This window comes from Lasioglossum baleicum, chromosome 3, assembly GCF_051020765.1.
Source record: "Lasioglossum baleicum chromosome 3, iyLasBale1, whole genome shotgun sequence".
NCBI lineage: Eukaryota > Metazoa > Arthropoda > Insecta > Hymenoptera > Halictidae > Lasioglossum > Lasioglossum baleicum.
Window position 1 is genome coordinate 2,938,285 of NC_134931.1, and position 20,349 is coordinate 2,958,633.

Consider the following 20,349-nt stretch of genomic DNA (forward strand, 5'->3'; position numbering starts at 1 on the left):
CGATTAAAAAAAGAAATCGTCGGAAAATCGACGATTGATTCAATCGATTGATGAAGTTAATCGTCAACCGTTGATTGAAAGAAGAAATCATCGAAAAATCGGCGATTGATGCTATCGATTGATGAAGTTAATCGTCAATCGTTGATTAAAAGAAGAAATCATCAAAAAATCGGCGATTGATGCTATCGATTGATGAAGTTAATCGTCAATCGTTGATTAAAAATGAAGAAATCGTCGAAAAATGTTTTTAATTAATTGAAGTGACGCGGCGTGAAATTGACGATCAGAAACATTCTCAAAATGTGAGATTATAAATAAAGTACATAAGTATCGAAGGGTCACATATTCGTTCACTTATAAGAAAAGTGAAATAAGTGAAAAAAAGTTGGTTGCCTAAAATAGCCAATTTTTTTATGGTGTATCACCAACTTGGAAATGTAAAATAATTTGTTGTTATTTAGATACTGGGTTAATTGTCATGTTCATTAATTATAAATTACTGCGGATTTTATGCATTTATAACAAAAATGAGTAGGTTTAATTTAAAATAACAAAAATATTTTAAACCTTTAAATTATTTTTAATCTACTAAACATTGTAGGCAAGGAAATAAATTTCTATTTCACTCCAGTTTGTTGCAATTCAGGTAAGAAATTTTTGTTTTGCTTAAAGATCCGCCGTCTAGTTATAAAGTACACCACAATTTATATTAGGTCGGAAAGAAAGTTCTTACGGTTTTTGTTATTTTGATTTTATAATAAAAACCGCAAGAACTTTCTTTCCAACCTAATACATTTGTTATTACCCTTTTCTCATGGATGAACGATATGTCAGATGCGTAATGATTTTAAATACGTAATTTTAATTTTCTTTTATGATGATAAAGCTAATTTGCATGATAAAATTCAATATTGTGTTAGATTGGGAAACCTCTCTGACAGCATTATTTTGATCTCGAGGCACGAAAGCGTTTCGCGGATGCTCGCGTTTGATCGTTTCCATGAAACGAACTTGACTTTCCGTTCTTCGTCCTATTAAAGGAGGAACAGCGCCAGCTTTCATCCGAATCCTGAGATTGAACAGATCCCCTTTGAGAGCCTGGCTTGATCCTGACGATTTCAAACACGGTTTTTCGATGAAACGCCGGCCAAAATATACTAGGAGTTTTGCATAGGTAATGTTTCCCTTTCTCTCGCGTGCGAGAACAGAGGGAAAGGAAAACAGGGAATCCTTTCCAGCAAACGGCGACGAGAATTTCTTTTCAAAGGGTGGTTTTGGGAGGATGGCTGGCTACAGAGAGGGGAACTGTTCGGGCTTCGATGGATCGACATTATCGAGCAACCCGCACCCAGGTTTACTCGAGGGAAATCAGCCTGATAATCCGATTAATAAATTGGCTGGCATCCACGTGCCGCATGTACCGATCGTTGTTCTCGATTTAATTGACTATCTTTCTTCACGATCCATTTATTACTCTCGGCATCGTGTGTTTCGGCCGTTCAAGTGCTTCGGTCTCGCGGACGCTTGAAATTTACGAACCTCCGTTTTTATTACCGCAATATCACGCCGCGTTCTGGCAGCTTTCGTTCGGAAATCAAAATATAGAGAGCATAAAAATCCATGATCTTACGCGTAATTTATCCGGATTTATCGACGGCACTGCATTTTCTTCGTTACACTTCTCGAGAATTTCTTGCTCTAGTTGTTTATTCATTAGTACAAGTGTATGTGGGCCGGACCAAAATAAATTACAAATATTCATTATTTACAAAATACCGGCATTTTTAAGTCGATTGACCAATTTCTTCAATATTTTCGGTCTTCAGTACGATAAAGATAAGAAAAATTTTTCGAGGATTGCTTGCTCTAGTTGTTTATTAATCAGTGTAAATGTAGGCGTGGTCCGAACCGAAATAAATGTTAAATATTCATTATTTACAAAATACCGGCATTTTTAAGTCGATTGACCAATTTTTTCATTATTTACGGTCTTCAGTACGATAAAAAGAAAAATTGTTCGACGATTGCTTGCTCTAATTTTTGTTTATTAATCAGTGTAAATGTAGGTGTGGTCCGAACCAAAATAAATCGAAAATCTTCATTCTTTACAAAATTTCGAAGTCGAATGACCAATTTCTTCAATATTTCCGGTCTTCAGTACAATAAAGATAAGGAAGAATTTTTTATTCGTGCGGCAACAGAGTGTATCTGCTTAATATTCTCTTGAAATTTCAAGTCAATTAGTCATACTTGAAATATCGCGTCGAACTTTTCGAAAAAAGTGGTTTCGAGAAAAACGCGTTTAAAGATTCGACGTTCACCACGTTAATTTTGCGAATTCAAACAGATCGTTTTGCGCAAATAATCTACCGCACTTGCACTTGAAGAAAATTAAGAATAATTTGAAGTAAGTTCGAAGACTTGCATATCGTCGAAATTCTTCGTTGAAGCGTATTCTCGTTACCATCCGCGGCCGAGGGAAACCAAATCTGGGACCGGATGTTGTTGATACACGGCAGTTTGTCGAAAGGAAGGGTGCTGTGATGTTAGGAGGCTGAAGAAGGACGTAGGTAGTGGAGTAACCATCAAACGACCCACGTGCTACCTGCTGAGAGCAAAAACAAGTGGGCGATTTCAGTATGCAAATTCGTTGCCAGATTTATCCTGCCTTCCTTCCTTCCTATAAGAATCGAGGGAGCATGTGACGATTTACCTGCTTTTTCAGTAAGCAAATTCTACCAGCTATTAATACTACTCTCCTATCCACGTTGTGTATCCTCTCTGCTCGCATGATATCATCTCTGAATATTCCTAATAGCATCACGGCCATTTATCCTTTTATTCGTAAACAACTCGAATTTCAGTAGGTTGAGCAATAGAACAGTACAACAAAAATATTGTACTCCTTAGATGGAGTGATTCCTGAGGTGATTTGAAGTAGCTTCTTCCTTTACGTAAATCTTCTATGCGGCTTTCTTAAGGAGTTATCAAAGAAAAACGAGGACCCATCAAAGTATGGCTACTGGAGACCAATTTCTGCTCAGCCAATGCCAACGCCACGCTCAGCAGGACCTGTGCTCTGATTGGTCACTGTTTTTCGTTGATAACTCCTGAACGAAGCCGCGCAGAACATTTTCGCAAAGGTGAAAGTTGCTTCAAACAGAGTTGGGCATTAATCGATTAAAATTTTAATCAAGCTTGATCGATTAATGTGTACGATTTAAAAAGTAATCATTGAAAAATCGGCGATTGATTCAATTGATTGACGAAGTTAATCGTCAACCGTTGATTAAAAGAATAAATCATCGAAAAATCGGCGATTGATTCAATCGATTAATGAAGTTAATCGCCATACGGTCTATCCATAAATTGTAATAAGGAGGGAGAGATAGAAATACATATATCTCAACAAAAACTCGGTTTACATTTTTTTCAGTATTCATACAGTTTTGATTCCGTATTTCATTTCGAAGTTTCAGCAGTCAATCATTAATAAAGGAATTGTAATCGTTAATCGCAATTAATGACTGAAGTAGAAATTTAACCGCTATTCCCAATTAACTTAGATTAATAAGTATTGAATCCTTAACCACAATTTTAACGATTTATAAGTATTTAATCATTAACCGCAATTAACGACTAAACTAGGAGATGTTTCAAAATTTAGAAAAAATGGGTTTATCAGTCATTTCGCATCACATTCTTTTAAACTAAAGTAATTCAGTGTAATTTTTACGATACTGTTGCTTCAAAACATTATATGGAATTCATCTGAATATCTCGACAGAAGAAATATATGACTTACAATTAGTCCACTTTCATAATTATAGGCATAAATCGCCTCAGGAACCGCCCCTTTCACGGAAGTACAACGTTTTTGGGACATCCTGTATACGTATTCAGTTTTTGCAGAAAACATTTATGAGTCTTGTAGTCCCGTCGCAGCTAAAAATAATTTAACGATGAATGAGTTCTGTTGAAATGAACAAATAACACTGTGAGCATCCGCAGGAAAGGTGGGTTTTCTTTTTCGTAACACAGATCTGTATTTTATATGCAAACGTACGAAAAATAAACGTCAGAACTGTACACGGCGGTATTGGGGACAGAATGAATTGGAAAAGGAGGCTGCTCTTCAGCTTAACCCTTCAACGCTGTCGGTATCGATATTTCGAGCATCGCTCGGCTTAATTCTCGAAGGCCCTTTTGTAAGTTTGTTGACGCACTCGACTCGCTAATGAACCATAACTGTTTTAACGTTTAAAAGAAACGATGGAAACCGAAGGGGACGATGAGGATGAAACCTAGCAAGATCAACTTGACCCTCCCCGGTAATCGGCTTAAGGCGCCTTAACAATTTCACGTAGGCACACGGATATAAATACGTGTACATACTTTTGTGAGACTAGCCTGGTAAGTTGAATTTATGGCGTTAGCAGCGCCATCGACTTCTCCTCTTTTGCTTTCCTGACGCGTTAAACGGCTGTAATCGCGATGATCGCAACCGAGATCCACGCCGTCCGCGGAATCATAATGAAATTTTCAGTGCGTCGATCGGTGGACAAACGTCGAAAAGTTATGTTCGCTGATGAAAAGTGACTTTGCGAATCCATTTCCGAGAAGCAACAAATAATAAACAAGAAGACGATCGTTAAACATGCCAGGACACGTCATGTCACTCTCGCAGAAATAGAAATCGCAGCGATAGTGAAAATACAGTGACTCCCACTAATATTCGGACACTCTTAAAAACATCATAACTTTTCAAATATTGGACTATGCGATTTGAACTTTTTTGGAAAGGTAGAGCAATTAGTTTACTACAGGATGTGAAAAGAAATTTTTTCAAAAATTGCATTTGACCGGAATTGTAGTGGAAATACTAAATGTTGTATTTTACAACTTTTTTATTAGGGCCTATATTGAAATTTTGAAAAATATGTTTTGTAGATCTGTGTGGGTTATATGCACTATGAAAATTTCATCGAAATCGGTTGATCCGGGAAACAAGAACAGGCATTGAAAGATGTAAGAATTCTTAGATATACAGACCGGAAATCGTGAAAATCTGCAATTTTTTCCATCTCTAAACGTTTGTAGCTCATTGCAACGTCGACCGATTTTGACGAAATTTTTAGAATATGGTTAATTCACACAGATCTACAAAACGTATTTTTAAAATTTTCAATATAGGCCCGCATAAAAAAAGTTGTAAAATGCAACTTTTACTATTTTTATTTACTTTTCGTATAGTACAATAACGTTATCGTCTTTCTTAGAGCGTCCGAATATTATTCCGAGTCACTGTACTTATTTTCCGGTACTCGCAGCTAAAGGGTTAATTATAATTATACTCTAGCGTCGCGCTTCTAATTTATTACATCGCCGATTGGTGTTGTTGATACGCGTTTGATCATGCTCTGAAACAGTTGCTTCCCTCGCAAGAATATGCTACACGCGTCTAATAATATATTCATAAATAAACGACATTCTTTGCGCATTTTATATACTTGGTCTCGCTTTAGGGCTGCTGGAACAGGTATTTGAAACGGCCAATGGCGGATAAATGGTGGAATTCCTTCGGTATACCTGAACCGCTTGCGAATAAGGTTGTTTCCGATCGTAGATGGTCCAATAAATTATATGTGGAGCAGCTGCTTTAAATCGCAAATATTATTTCTCAATGAAAATTAGCCCTTCCCCCGCTGGTTCGTGTTGCTGCGTAAATGATGTGACGGGAATGATCAATGCAAATTTTATATCCCACGGGGCAAGGTAAATTAATTAATAAAACGATAAACAAAAATTGACGAGAGTGTAAAAACTTCAAAAATACAAAATTCTACAGTCTGGTACGAACGAATAAAAAGAAAATGGAGAATGGTTCCGACTGCGTCTATACAAATGCTCACGCGAACAAAGGGACGAGAGGGATACGCGCGTGTAAATGATGTGACGGGAATGATCAGTGCAAATTTTTATATGCTACCGAGTAAGATAAATTAACCCTTTGCACTCGGAACTATTTTAACACACAATTTTAGAGTACATACATATTTCCATTCTATTTGATTTTTTTCATTTTATGCATATTAAACTGATGCAATTTACTCTTGCAATACTCAAGTGTGTAGTCATTTATTTGATATGTTATAATTTAATAACGTAACAATTATTTTACATTACTGATATAGCAATATTTAGTGGTGCCTTTAGTCGCCACTCGAGTGCTAAGGGTTAATCAAGTAGAACGATGAATAAAAATGTAAACACATCTCCTTAAGCATCAAATATTGGGTTGGCAAGAAAGTAATTTCGGTATTTAAAGGTGAAATGAAGAACCCGAATTTCTCGATTCAAGCGCGATGAACTTTAATCAATAAAATATTTACACATTTATTCCCTTTGGCAAAAGATCATCGAACAGAAGGGAAAATACCTCGTACATTACAGTTCATTGTTTGAATAACAAAATTAGTCTCTCTGTATTTCACCTTAAAATACCGAACTTACATTCTCGCCAACCCAATACATCAAAATCTACACAATCTGGTACGAATGAAAACAAAAAAGAAAATGGAGAATGGTTCCGGCTGCGACTACAAATGCTCACGCGAACAAAGGGACGAGAGGGATCAAAGCAAAAAAAGGGACACGCGCGTGTAACGCGCGAACTGCTCGAGTGGCCGGCTTTCGAATCCCGGATTAATCGAACAATTCATCTCGATACGAAACATCGGGAACGTCGGCCGCAGGTTTCACGTTCGCATGCACGATACAAAACTGTCTGGACCTGGTCGCGTTTCGCAAGGGTCAGACCGGGAAACGATATCGGGATAAAACAGCGTGGCCAGGAAGCACAACGGGTCGGGAACGAACCGTAATTCACGTTCGCGCCTGTGAAATGACCGGGCATACCGGCGTGTGTCACTTATCGCCGGCTAATATAAACATGACTGCGAGACACCCACCAGTATAAAGAAAATATGTACGCGCCGGCCGTAAATCAAGGTCGTTTTACATTTTACTCGCGTTACGCCTCGTTACGGCCGATCCATTGAGCGCCGCGCCGCGGCACGTTAACGTTAAACGAACGCCTTGGTAATTGAGAGGATCGAACACAACGCTGCTGCACGCCACTCGAGAAAAATATCCGACACGACTTCGCCCTCTGCCCACTTTTCCTAGAGATCGACCCCGAGAGAAGCTGCACGTTCCGCTCGTGACAGCTCGTATCGTCACGGTGCACTGGGGCGTCGTTTATCCGAACTTGTTGGAGGAACACTTGAGTGGGGGGTGGCATTTTCTTCATCGTAAAACTGTATCGGTTTCCTACCGGTCTTTATGAAAGCACAAATGAAGTTCATTATGCTGATTTGTGCTGTCAAGATGAAATAGGGAGTATCCGAACTTGTTAGAAGACACCTAAGTGGCGCTTTCATTTTTTCCGTCATAAAACTATGTATAACGATTTTCTACTGGTCTTTATAAAAGCACAAATGAAGTTCATTATGCTGTTTTGTGCTGTCGAGATGAAATAGAGCATCGTTCAGTTTTTTCGTCGTACAAGTATATCGATTTTTTGCTGGTCGTTATGACAGCACAAATTAAGTTAATTTATGTTATTTTGTGCTTTCAAGGTGCAATAGGGCATATCCGAACTTGTTGGAGGACACTTAAGTGGGGCTTTCATTTTCTTCGTCGTAAAATTATATCGATTTTCTTACTCGTCTTTATGAAAGCACAAATCAAATTCATTATGTTATTTCCTGCTGTCAAGATGGAACAGAGGTTCGTTCATTTTCTTCGTCGTGAAACTACATACATCGATTTTCTACTGGTCTTTATGAAAGCACAAACGAAGTTCATTATGCTATTTTGTGCTGTCAAGATGCAACAGAGGTTCGTTCATTTTCTTCGGCGTAAAACTATATCGATTTTCTACTGGCTTTTATGAAAGCACAAATGTAGTTCATTAAGGTTACTGTTATCCGAACTTGTTGGAGAATACTTAAGTGTGGCTTTCATTTTCTTGGTCGTAAAACGAAACGAAAACTGATAGAACAATCATTTTTCTATCAGTGGAGTCCATTTATTTAAACTGTAAAAGACATTAATACGAGGATGCTGTCGGTAGCTTCTCGCGATTCTTCTTCCGCTTGGACACGGTTAAAATTCTCCTGCTACGTATGCACGTTGAAGAAGCGTGAACCGGTTGTTCGTCCCTTCGGCAGTCTCCTCAAGATTAATCCATTTCGCGGAAGTGCAAATGGTCACCTCGTACTCCTGTTCTCCAGGTTGTATGGTTATCTCAACTGACCATCGTAATTCATTGTCACCTCGAAGTTTCTTTCTTGCGCTTCGCTTTATTCGCATTTCCGGTCGTGCTCGGAGCTGCCGTGAAAACTGTTCATTTTGCATTTTTGAAGATGTACAACTTTAATGTATTAACTTTTCTCAATTGTGTTACATAAATTAACAATATTTATTAAAACACTACTCGTAGCGAAAAGCATTCGATCGCATTTAAAAAGCGTATAATTTTCTTAAAATTGAACCAAACGGGCTGAGATTTTTTGCTACATGTTGGAAGAATTAGTTTACTAAAGAATAGATAAACAAAATCTCAAAAGATCTGCGAAGAACAAAGTAGAAGCGAATTTTTTAATACATACATCTCTGCTCTTTACTTTACCGGACTCAAAATTTGTATCTTTCTCCTACGAATTATGATGTATTTGGTATGTAATCCAGTAGATTTGTACCCGGCGCGGATGCAGATCGAAGTTTCGAACCTCTAGGATCAATAGTTGAGGAGTTATGGTCGATTAAAGTTAAGCATATTTCCAGTTTTTGACAGGTAAGGGCGCCGTTATATTGGTTTGTAGTGACGGTCGCACGCCGCTTACCGAGTTGGTTAGTATTAGGTCGAGGGGCGGCAAGGTAAGCGGCTCGCGGTCATCACTACAATATGGCGGCGCCCGTACCTGTCAAAAATGCTCAACTTTAAGCGACCATAACTCTTCAACTATTGATCCTACAGGTTCGAAACTTTCATCTGAAAGAAAGGTGCTAATTTTGAGTCCGGTAAAGTAAAGTTTACCCTATCTCATTTATAGATTCTGTATCAAACAAACGGCTTAGAGAATCTAGCGAACAAGACTGAGCGAAACAAAATCGAATTCGGTGGAAGAAAGAATTTGACCAATTTGATCGCGTAATTATATCAGACGGAATAATTGCCGACCGTTCACGGTCGAGCAAGTAGCTATGTCGAAGCAACTGTGCACGAAAATACAGAGATGTTTTCACCGTGAAATAGTAATGCCGCAGATAAGTGGAAGTAGAAGAAAAAAAAAGAGGAGAAGCGGGGCTCAGGCACAAGGAGAAGGGAAATAGGAGAGCAGACGAGCAACGACTGACAGAGCTTTCGAGACTCTCCTCCTAGATTTTCGCAGGGATGCACTCCGCTCGAAGTGCAATCGTAATTAACCGCTTTTCAGTGTCTCTCTCGCATGAAAAATACGAGCTTGCATAAATAAGTGGGCAAAAGGAACGTGTCAAGCTGGCTTTTCCCGAGCGAACGTTACTCCCTCGATTTTGCTTTCAGCCTCTTTCCATCGCGAATCGTCTCTTAATCCCCGGCACGCTCGCGGAAAAAGTCGGAATTACGCTGATCGATAAATATGCAGGCGACGATACATGCATTTTTCTCAGCTGCACCTTCAGACTTTCTGTTTCTGAATAATCGATCTCGGAAAAGCGGGATTTTAGATATTATTCACGTTCAATGGACCTCATTATAACAACAAAAACTTACGAAAATATTCATGAACATTCTACCAAATGGCACACATATCTGTGAATTTTTTCAGAATTTTTCACTCCAAAATCGACTTTTAAAAAATTCATTTATTATCACATTGTCTGTCTTACGTTGTAATTCGTGTGTTTGTGAACCTGCGACCCATCTTATTATGATTATAACACAAATAAGTAGGTGCAATTTAAATCAGAAGACAGGATATCAATGTATTAATTGCAAATTATTGAAATCATTAAAGGTGGGAGGAAATTTCTGTTTGGCATCAATGTTTGGCAAACAATTCCCGTTTCGAATAAAGTTGATTTACCTCTCGGATCATGCGTGACCCTGCAAATGTTCTCAGATATTACATGTCTAGCACGTTACTAGAATGTGTACGAGACATGTTAATGATTTGAGACATTAATCCTAAGATTTGTTTGACTAACCGTTTCTAATTTTCGCATGTTGTGTGTTACAGCGTGTGACTGTCACTCGATCGGAGCCTCCGGAAAAATTTGTAATCAAAGTACTGGCCAGTGTCCGTGTAAAGATGGTGTAATCGGTCCCACTTGTAACACATGTGCCAGTGGTTACCAACAGAGTAGATCGCACATTGCGCCTTGCATCAGTAAGTACTCGCGAATTCCTCACCTTTTTGTAGTTCGCGTGAGAATCAAGGCATTCGTAAACCACACATTAATCATTTCCGTTCAAATCGATTTTTCTGCATAGAGACTTCACGTAAACTCATTCTAAAACGATGTTCATTCACTCACTGAAAAGTTCTATTAGCTTCAAAATGGAAACGTATACTTAATTTACAAGGTCATGTAAGAAAATGATCGCCAACAATATAGTCGAACAATTTTTGCACTGTAAAACATTTCACACGAATTTAACTTTGTTATTTGAAATCTACAGCATTGCTGCGTTTTCTACGGAAATCTGACCACTTTCTAAACACTCACTGAAAAGTTTTATAGTTTCAAAATGGAAACGTGTATTCATTTATAAGATCATGTAAGAAAATGATCGCCAACAATATACTCGAACAATTTTTACACTGTAAAACATTTCACACGAATTTAACTTTGTTATTTGAAATCTACAGCATTTCTGTGTTTTCTACGGAAATCTGAGCACTTTCTAAACACTCACTGAAAAGTTCTAAGTTTCAAAATGGAAATGTATATTCATTTATAAGATCGTGTAAGAAAATGATCGCCAGCAATATAGTCGAACAATTTTTACATTATAAAACATATCACACGAATTTAACTTTGTTATTTGAAATCTACAGCATTGCTGTGTTTTCTACGCAAATCTGAGCGCTTTCTAAACACTCGCTGAAAAGTTCTGTAGTTTCAAAATGGAAACGTGTACTCATTTATAAGATCATGTAAGAAAATGATCGCCAACAATGTAATCGAACAATTCTTACACTGTAAAACATTTTACTGTTTCTTGAAGTCTGAACACTTTCTAAACACTCACTGAAAAGTTTTATAGTTTCAAAATGGAAATGTATATTCATTTATAAGATCGTGTAAGAAAATGATCGCCAACAATGTAGTCGAACAATTTTTACACTGTAAAACATTTCACACGAATTTAACTTTGTTATTTGAAATCTACAACATTTCTGCGTTTTCTACGGAAATCTGGGTACTTCTTAAACACATATCTGCTTTTGCATGATAGCGTGTCGAAGATTTCCCTACACAAATTGCCCTCTGTGAACTCAATAGTTTTTAATGCTTTTATATGTCGCATGGTTTTGAATAGTGCATGCAACGATACTACTTACCAGGTTGTTTCAGAAGATTGTTTCAAAAGATTGTTTCAAAAAGAACAAACAAATGGCAATCTAAAAGGAAGCTTGGGAAATAATGTGCATATTGCGAAAGAAACATTTGGGACGATCTACTAATAAGATTAAATCGTTCGATGAGTAATGTTACGTAAACAACAATAGAGTATCGTATCGATCATTCAAAATTCATGTTTAAATTTCGCCGTTTAAAATATTTTTCACAACCGCGATGATATATTGCGGCCGATGAATGGCACGGTTGGCTTATGTTCGAGAGCTAACATGTCTCATAATAACCGATTATCAGCTTCCCACGATGCTGACGATCAAAATTGACTGCGCGCATAGCAGACTTAATTATTTCCAGCATATCGCACTGCGCCGTTTCCTATACAGCATGTCCTGGCTTACACACGCCAAGGGATACAGGACCGAAGCTTTCTTCTATACACTGGGTGTTCGGAAAGTATTTATCATCAGCCACACACTCGTGAAAATAGCAGGACGCTTCTTGTTAACATTAGTAATTTCTCTTGCTAGGTCGATCTCTCTCACAAATAAAGTTAATAAAGTATAGGAGATTTTCGAGTGCTTAAGCGATAAATATTCTCAGTCTAGATGCAAGTAACGATGTAAGATGCACAATTCGAATGAAGCACAAACTGGTTTCATAAATCAAATTTTGCAGGAAACGTTCTCTACCCTGTAGAATTTATGCGGCAGCCTAGTAAGACATTCAGTATCCCATAGATCAATTTAAGAAATGATTCTTCGCATTTTAATCTGCATTTCCAACGAGGAAAGTTTGTATTCGTCACTGATATTCGTGGAGAAACTCTACACTCTGCTTGAAAACGATAAACGAAAGAACTGAATGAATCAATTAAAGAAAGAACGTTGGACATTCTATTCGAGGCACGCGGTATCTGACACAGCGCGTAACCGCTCGATTAAATAATTCGAATGGAACGGGACACGGGGGCACAATAAAAAGAACGTAATCAATAAATAAAACGGTATAACGAATTTCGGGCGTAGCCGCCGTCCTGTTTTTAAAAGTGATCGATCGATCAATTCGAAGGAACACGCGACCGAACGGCCGCGTTATCGGCCAATCTCACGTCCAATTAGGCGAAATTTGCGAATACGAAAGAGGAGACCGTGTACGCCTTTTAGAAGAGATACGAGATGTATTTAGCGTGACTTCTTCTCGGAACGGTTTCACGTTTGTTGTGCCCTTTCTTGCAGGAATACCGAGGGTTGTGCAGACGCAGGGCACGGCCGGCGAAGAGAGCGGCGAATATGAAGACGATGACGACGAGCGTGGTTACGATGGACGAGCTGGTAAGTAAATGTGCGAATCTGCACGCTGTCCAGATAATAATCGGCGAATGCCCGCGAACACCTCACACGGAGACCGAATTTTTCGCGAGAAACTGCTCGAGAGATTAGCTACACTGTTTCTTAGATCGTGTAGTTCTACCATTTATTTTTGACACATGTTAAAATCCTTTGTTTCGCATTCTTTAAATATTTTTGGGAAGATCAACCAGTTAAAAGTGGGAATGTTAAAACATTGAATATGGGGAAGACTCTCGAAGATAGAAATGTGCGATTCTGCACGTCGCGTCGTTCAGATAATAATCAGCGGATGCCCGCGAAGAAATGAGCCATGAAGTAAAGAGTTTTGATCTAAAAAAAACCCTCGGGTCTGTGCTGTTTCTTAGATCGCGTAGTTCTACCATTTTTTGTCACATCTTAAAATCCTTTGTTTGGCATTCTTCAAATTGTTTTGGGAAGATCAAGCACATTTAAGATTGTATTCAGAAGACACACGAGGAAAGAAATGTGTGCGAATCTGCACGCGAAGAAGTTAGCTACAGTCTTTATCTAGGAAAAACCCTCGGTTTCTACCATTTATTTTTGGCACATGTTAAAATTCTTTGTTCTACATTCTTGAAATTGTTTGGGAAGATCAAGCAATTAAAAGTGCGAATGTTAAAACATTGAATTGGGAAGACTCTCGAGGAGAGAAATGTGCGAATCCGCACGTCGTCCACATAATAGTCAGCGAATGTCCGCGAAGAAATGAGCCACAGTAAACTTTTGATCCAAGGAAAACCCTCAGGTCTGTGTTATTTCTTAAATCGCGTAGTTCTACCATTTTCTTTTTGTCGCATGTTCAAATCCTTTTCTTTCGCATTTTTGAAATTGTTTTGGGAAGACCAAGCAGTTTGAACATTGAATTGAGAAGACACTCGAGGAAAACAGCTTTCATTAATGCGCGATCAATACATCTGCAACTTGTGGAAGCGGGCATTGCGTTCTCGAAATTCTCCAGTGATTAACGCGGATAAATATTTGCGCTCTCTCTGCTTGTAATGAAATGCTCGGATTAATGAAGGCAGCGTGTACCTGCGAATGTAATTAATGAGTGGGGAGTTACGCGGATAATGTGTGATTCCAGTTTGAAATAAGCAATTAAACATTTCCGGATCATCATTTTGCCACTGTTAAACTTTCTAATTCCATCGAACGGAATAAATATGCTATTTAATGTGAATTTACTAGGTGTCCGAATGTTTGTGGATCTAGAAGTGTACGTAAACGGAATTTGGCTAGGGTGTAACCGTTAAATTGTGTAACACCGTGTATAGGGAAGACACACGAGAGATGGGAAAGCTGTTCGCATAACAGGGAAGGAATCCAACTTATTTGTAATTTCCGTTATAATATCTCCGCAAGCACAAATGCTTACGGTACGTATGGGAAAATGTAGGGAAGGTAGGAAGTTTATTCGGATACAAGCTCCCTCGCCACGTGGCGGTATGGAATGCGAGCACAATATTAATTTGGCAGACCGAGAGCGAGAAAGATAGGGAGGAAGAGGGAATAGAGGGTTGGAATGTCTAGCCGCTTGGTCGCAGCCTCTCAGCCACCCTAATGGCTTAATTAAAACTACCGTCACTTGCGGCTTGCCCATTTGCTTAGAGTTTCCACCGGCCTATTTGCACCAAAATACGAGCCTAAACTGTGTCCATTAATTTTTATTTACACGTGCTCGCGAAACCAGACATTCGACCTTCAATTCTCTGTTCCATTCTCCGCGAGTCACGTCATGAAATTTCTTTCAAATATTTTTTGAAACAGTTGCATGTAAAAATACCACTTTCACTTTAATTTAACGATGTTTTCTAAAATGGTTTTTAATCGTATTCTGGGTTGATATCAGAGCACATATTATGTGTATGCATAAAAGTTTTATGGATCTCGAGCAAACAGCTTCAACGTAATTTAGTTCATGTTCCACACAAATATTTGTATTTACCCAAACGACCGCAGCCTAGTTGTAATACTGAAATGGAAGTCAATGTTATGTCGAATGAAACAGTTATGCATTAGAGATGTTGGCAAAACAATTGCGGTATTGTCATAGCTCCAATTTCAGAATATTTTACGTGTCGCAGTTTTAACAACAGTAGTTATTTATAACTAGAAATTTCATAAAGTTCATATTTCTCAATCAGAATTAAAACGTATATATGAGATATTCCACAAACATGTTATTAATTGCATACGTATTTGGCGGATAAAATAAATGGCATACAAGCAAACATGATTCGAATAACGTGCATGTGATATGCAAAGTTCAAATATTTAATTTCACACTTCAGATTATTCAGATAAAAATATTTTATGAGTGGAAAATTCGCTTTATACTTGCAACTTCGTGTTAAACACTTTATTGTATATTTAGAATATTATTTGAAATGTTTTCCTGTAAATTTTACCCTGTTCTAGAGTTACATACTTACTCGAGCTTGCTCAGTTCAATTATCGTGACATAAATAAATGTGATACTCATCGTTATCGAGAGAAATATCATGGTCAGAGGTATCAACAATAAATAAGCTAGCGTTATCCTGCCCGTGGACATGTTCAATAGTTAGATCAAGTATCATATCATGCCTCGAGGGGTTCCAGTTACTCCTACTATTATAAATTACCATCTCGACACAATAATTTGCAAATAAGATCTGCTTATAAGAACTTATAAGATCAGATACAATCATTACAACAGGTTCAATCGCATTTGCAAAAAACACGTAAATGTCTCAAGAAATAACTATTCAATTACATGAATCTACATGATGTTTCTTAGATCGTGTAGTTCTACTATTTCATTGGTTTAATTCCGTCAATTAAACCACTAAATACAGTTAGAATTATTAGTGTCTCCCCTATGAACATACATACACATCCCTCGACTTGCTCCCCCCAAATTTTTTCATTTCCTCCATAGAATTCTCTCGCCGCTTTTAACAACCGCGTAATCGTTTCCAAACGAAACAGAGAAAAGAGAAGAAATGTTTCTGAGCTTCGGTGCTTTGACTTTCATTGAACAGCGTCCCACTCTTGCGAATTACTCTCCCTACCCCTCCTTTTCTCGCCCTTCTTCAATCCCGCGCTCACCCTCGTTCTCTCCGTTCTTCTTTCGCGGTTTCCCTTACTCTACGTCTCCTTTCTCGCGTTCTACACTGTGTGACAAAAAGATAGCACATGAAAAAATACACTTTCCATGTTAATACTAGTTTTCGTCATGCGTTTACGTATTAACGTGTTCGCCATTGCTCGGAACATTCGACAAAATTGTACTAATGCAAATATGTAAATTTTGTAGTAGCCAGACGGGACAAAATGACAGCACAAGCAAAAAAATCAATAACCAACCAATGTTATTTCTCACTTACATACTGTATATCTTATTAATCCCTTTCGTAACATTTTCTTTACAGTTACGGTGATTAAAACGTCTTTATCCCCGAAAATGTTGTGGAAGGGAAAAGAAAATTTATATTTTCTGTATGGCTACATTTATTACCACGCTTATATTAGCTTGCCGTGTCATTCTTGTATGGGTAAAATCTTGTAATCGACTATAAATAAAAGCATGGAGCGCCCACGAAGATAACGTCAATATTGTAGTTTAGCGCACCACGCTTTTATTTATAGTCACTAATGTCTAAAAAAGTTATTTTCTCCTTTTTAGTGCATTTTAATATAAGCGTGGTTTCTAAAAAGTTTTTCTTATATATTTACTATCACTTACATATATCTAATTAACCCCCTGCCGTAACATTTTCTTTACAGTTACGGTGATTAAAACGTCTTTATCCCCGAAAATGTTGTGGAAGGGAAAAGAAAATTTAGATTGTTTGTATGGCTACATTTATTTTAACGCTTAAACACGCACATTGATTACGAACGAAATTTTATTTCATTTAAATAGAGAGGGGTAACATTCATATTTGTTGGACTCTGCTAAGATCTTCGTCACGGGTGTGATTCGTTCAAATACGGCAAGGGGCTAAACGTATCCTGACAAGATATAGAAAGAAATTTCAGTTGCAATGCGAAAATAAATTGAAATCATGCGCGCTATCATTTCGTGACACAGTGTAGCTCTGTTTGCGCACCTATCTCCCCCTCCTCGTTGTTCTCCTCTTGCTTCCTCCTTGCGTACCGCCTTCTCTTTCTGCTGGAACACAAGGGAGAACCGAGGGTTCGCTGTCGAGTTATTATTATTTAGCCGCAGATATTGTACATTCGTATATAGGCTCCCTTTAATGGACCGACGTTTACTTCCGCGCGCCTTCACCGCTACGATGTAGTACATACAACACGCACGCATATACACGTCGGGCCGGGCCGGGCCCATTCGCAAATTATTTGGCCCTCCCGGCTCCACAGACACCAGCAAAGGAAAACTCTCGGGGCAACTGACAATAAATGCCTTACGTGCACCCGAAACCTCCATCGAGCCGGTCGCCGCAGTTTTTTTTTTTGTGCTTTAAGTGGGATTGCATTCTCAACGATGACGAACCCGAACTGCATACTGCACTTACGTGCATACGTCGTCGCCGCCGCTCGATCCATAGATTTTCAGCTGCGGGCTCACAATCGATCTTCAGACCCGTCGATATAATCAATGAGCTCACAATCCTTTGTTCTTGTATTTACACAACCGTACCACATTGTATTAAACGAGTGCTAAAGTTTTGACCTGTGTTGTTGGAAACGTGTATGATGGATGACGAAAATATTTGTACAACCAGATTTTCTGGATTTAACTTCCTATGTAGACGTAGCACGTTAACAGGTTATTTATTATTTCAAAACTGTTGGGTTGTGCAGCGAAAGTTCGTAGCGTTTTTAAATTCAAATTCAAAGATATCGCTCGTATACAAGTTAGGAGCAAAACTGATCGCACACACTTTAAATCAGAATAACTTTTTTATGAATGGACCAAACGACTTCAATTTCTCTGTAAGGTTAGAAGAATTAGTTAATGTGTTAATGCATACTTATAAAACTAACCAGATAGACAACCTTATTAGATTTCATTTGTTTTTATTCGCAGCCACAGCCACTCCTGTAAAATTTCTATTTTTTATAATATTTGTGAAGTTTTTAGATGTTGTTGAATAATCTGTGTGCTTTCTGCACTTATCAATTACGAGACATTGTTCCTAACACTGATTTATTGCTTGATCTGTGTGCTTTAAAACAATTTTGCTACAGTTTAGTGAAGCGTGAGTCAAGTTGCATAACATATCAAAGTTATCATTCCAATGCAGTACCAATTTAATAACACATTTCATTAAAAAAAGGAGCATACATTCTGATGTATCCAATATTATAATTGTATACATAGATGTATACAGGGTGTACAAAAATGTAGTATCACCTTGAAAGGGGGTGGTTCCTGAGCAGAAGGTGTAAAAGAAATCGAACGTTTTCCAAGTTCTCCATTTTTTAATATTGCTATTGTCTTTTGTTAGCAACGCTGAACAGAGACGTTGTGAAACGTGTGAGGGGTTATATGTATTTTTCTTGTGCATGAACGATATAATCTAAACATTGCCCTAAAATATCGTATCAGACTCCTGATGAAGATTCAGGACGGAGTCTAATAAACAAATGTATGTTATTAATTTCCTTTAAACCTAGATGAGAAATTCTGTTTTGGTTTTGTTAATGTATAGTTATTGGAGATTATGCAGGCATACAGTACACTGCCCGAAATTACCACAAAGCCACCTGATTTTTTAGTGAAATCTTATAAATATGTCATAGCAATGAGAAGCTGATGCACGATAACATTTTAGGATTAATAAAAGTAACCATTTACACGATTACATTCATAGATACATTATTTATTTACAGAAAAACGTAAAGTTATATAGTTTAACAAAAACGAACTGCGAAATTTCCATGAAGCCACACGTTTTTTAAGTACATAACATCAAGATTGTAACAATGTTTATACCACCGTGTGGATGACTGACTGTTTCACTCATATGTTTATCTGTTATACATATATACAGGGTGTCCCAGACCACCCGTACCACCCATTTATAATCTAGATATAGATTATTTTCAAAAATTCAAAGTGTTTCTTTTATAAATCAGATGCGCTCTATCAAATGGTGATATTTTTAATTTTCTGTTTCGGCCGGAAATAGGTGATTGAGACCGGAAGTTACGTTTTTCAAATAGAACATGGTATTTTTTATTACGGATTCGGATTCTATGCGAAAAAACAAGAAACTTTTGTCTGAAACATTTTTTCAGAAAATGTCAAGTGCCAGTAAATGGACGAAAATGCTGCAGAAAACAGCATTCGAGGAATGACACAAACAAGCTCGTCTCGAATTTGCACAAGGACATATGTCCTGGACACAAGAATGGGAAAGTATCATTTTTTCCGATGAGAAAAAGTTTAATTTGGATGGCCCAGATGGTTACAAATACTACCAGCACGATTTAAGAAAAGAAAGTAATGTTGCGCTGAGTCGTAACTTCGGTGATGGCTCATTAATGATTTTGGCTGCATTCAGAGCCAATAAAAAACACCAATTCGTCGAATTAATCATAAGATGAATTCGACACAATATACGGTGCTGTTGGAGATGGTCTTAATACCATTTACAGAAGAAATTGAGACTGACAATTTCATTTTTCAGCATGATAACGCCTCAATTCATGCATCAAGACAAACAAAGGAGTGGTTAGACAACAAAATTATGAGGATTTTGACATGACCAGCATGTTCGCCAGATTTAAACCCAATTGAGAATCTTTGGGAAATACTTGCAGGAAAAGTATATGGCAATTGTAAACAATACAAGTCTGTTTCTGAGTTATGGATTGCGGTGAACCGAATTTTCGACGTTATTCGAAGAAATGGCAATTATACTAAGTATTAATTTGTAAATATACAAGAAATTTTCGATAATCTTAAAAAACGTGTGGCTTTGTGGAAATTTCACAGTTCGCTTTTTGTTAAACTATATAATTTTACGTTTTTCTGTAAATAAATAATATATCTATGAATGTAATCGTGTAAACGGTTTCTTTTATTAACCCTAAAATGCTATCGTGCATCAGCTTCTCATAACTATGACACAATTATAAGATTTCACCAAAAAATGAGGTGGCTTTATGGTAATTTCGGGCAGCGTAGATATACATTTTCTCCGTCTTTAGGAAATTGCGAATTACAAAATAAGTTCTAATCACTGAAACCGTAAAATAAATCGTCAGGCAAGGGGCTAAGTTTCCAAATATTTCGCTTGCGTAGCCTACACCTCCTACCCTCCTCCCGAAGAAGAAGAAGAAGAAGAAGAAGTTAGTATGCAGCGAGTATGTCTTTCATTGAGCCACG

The 20,349-nt window shown here is 37.7% G+C and overlaps 1 protein-coding gene across 2 annotated transcripts in view; it reads left to right on the forward strand.

Moving 5' to 3' along the window:
• LOC143207188 (netrin-1) overlaps window positions 1-20,349 on the forward strand; it is a 201,815-nt gene that overhangs the window by 153,791 nt on the left and 27,675 nt on the right. Inside the window, exons 3-4 of one of the 2 annotated variants that reach the window (XM_076420357.1) lie at window positions 10,287-10,436; window positions 12,870-12,965. In XM_076420357.1, coding sequence (XP_076276472.1) covers window positions 10,287-10,436; window positions 12,870-12,965 — 246 coding nt within the window. The remainder of the gene's footprint in view (window positions 1-10,286; window positions 10,437-12,869; window positions 12,966-20,349) is intronic. The other variant, XM_076420358.1, reaches the window with a different exon arrangement.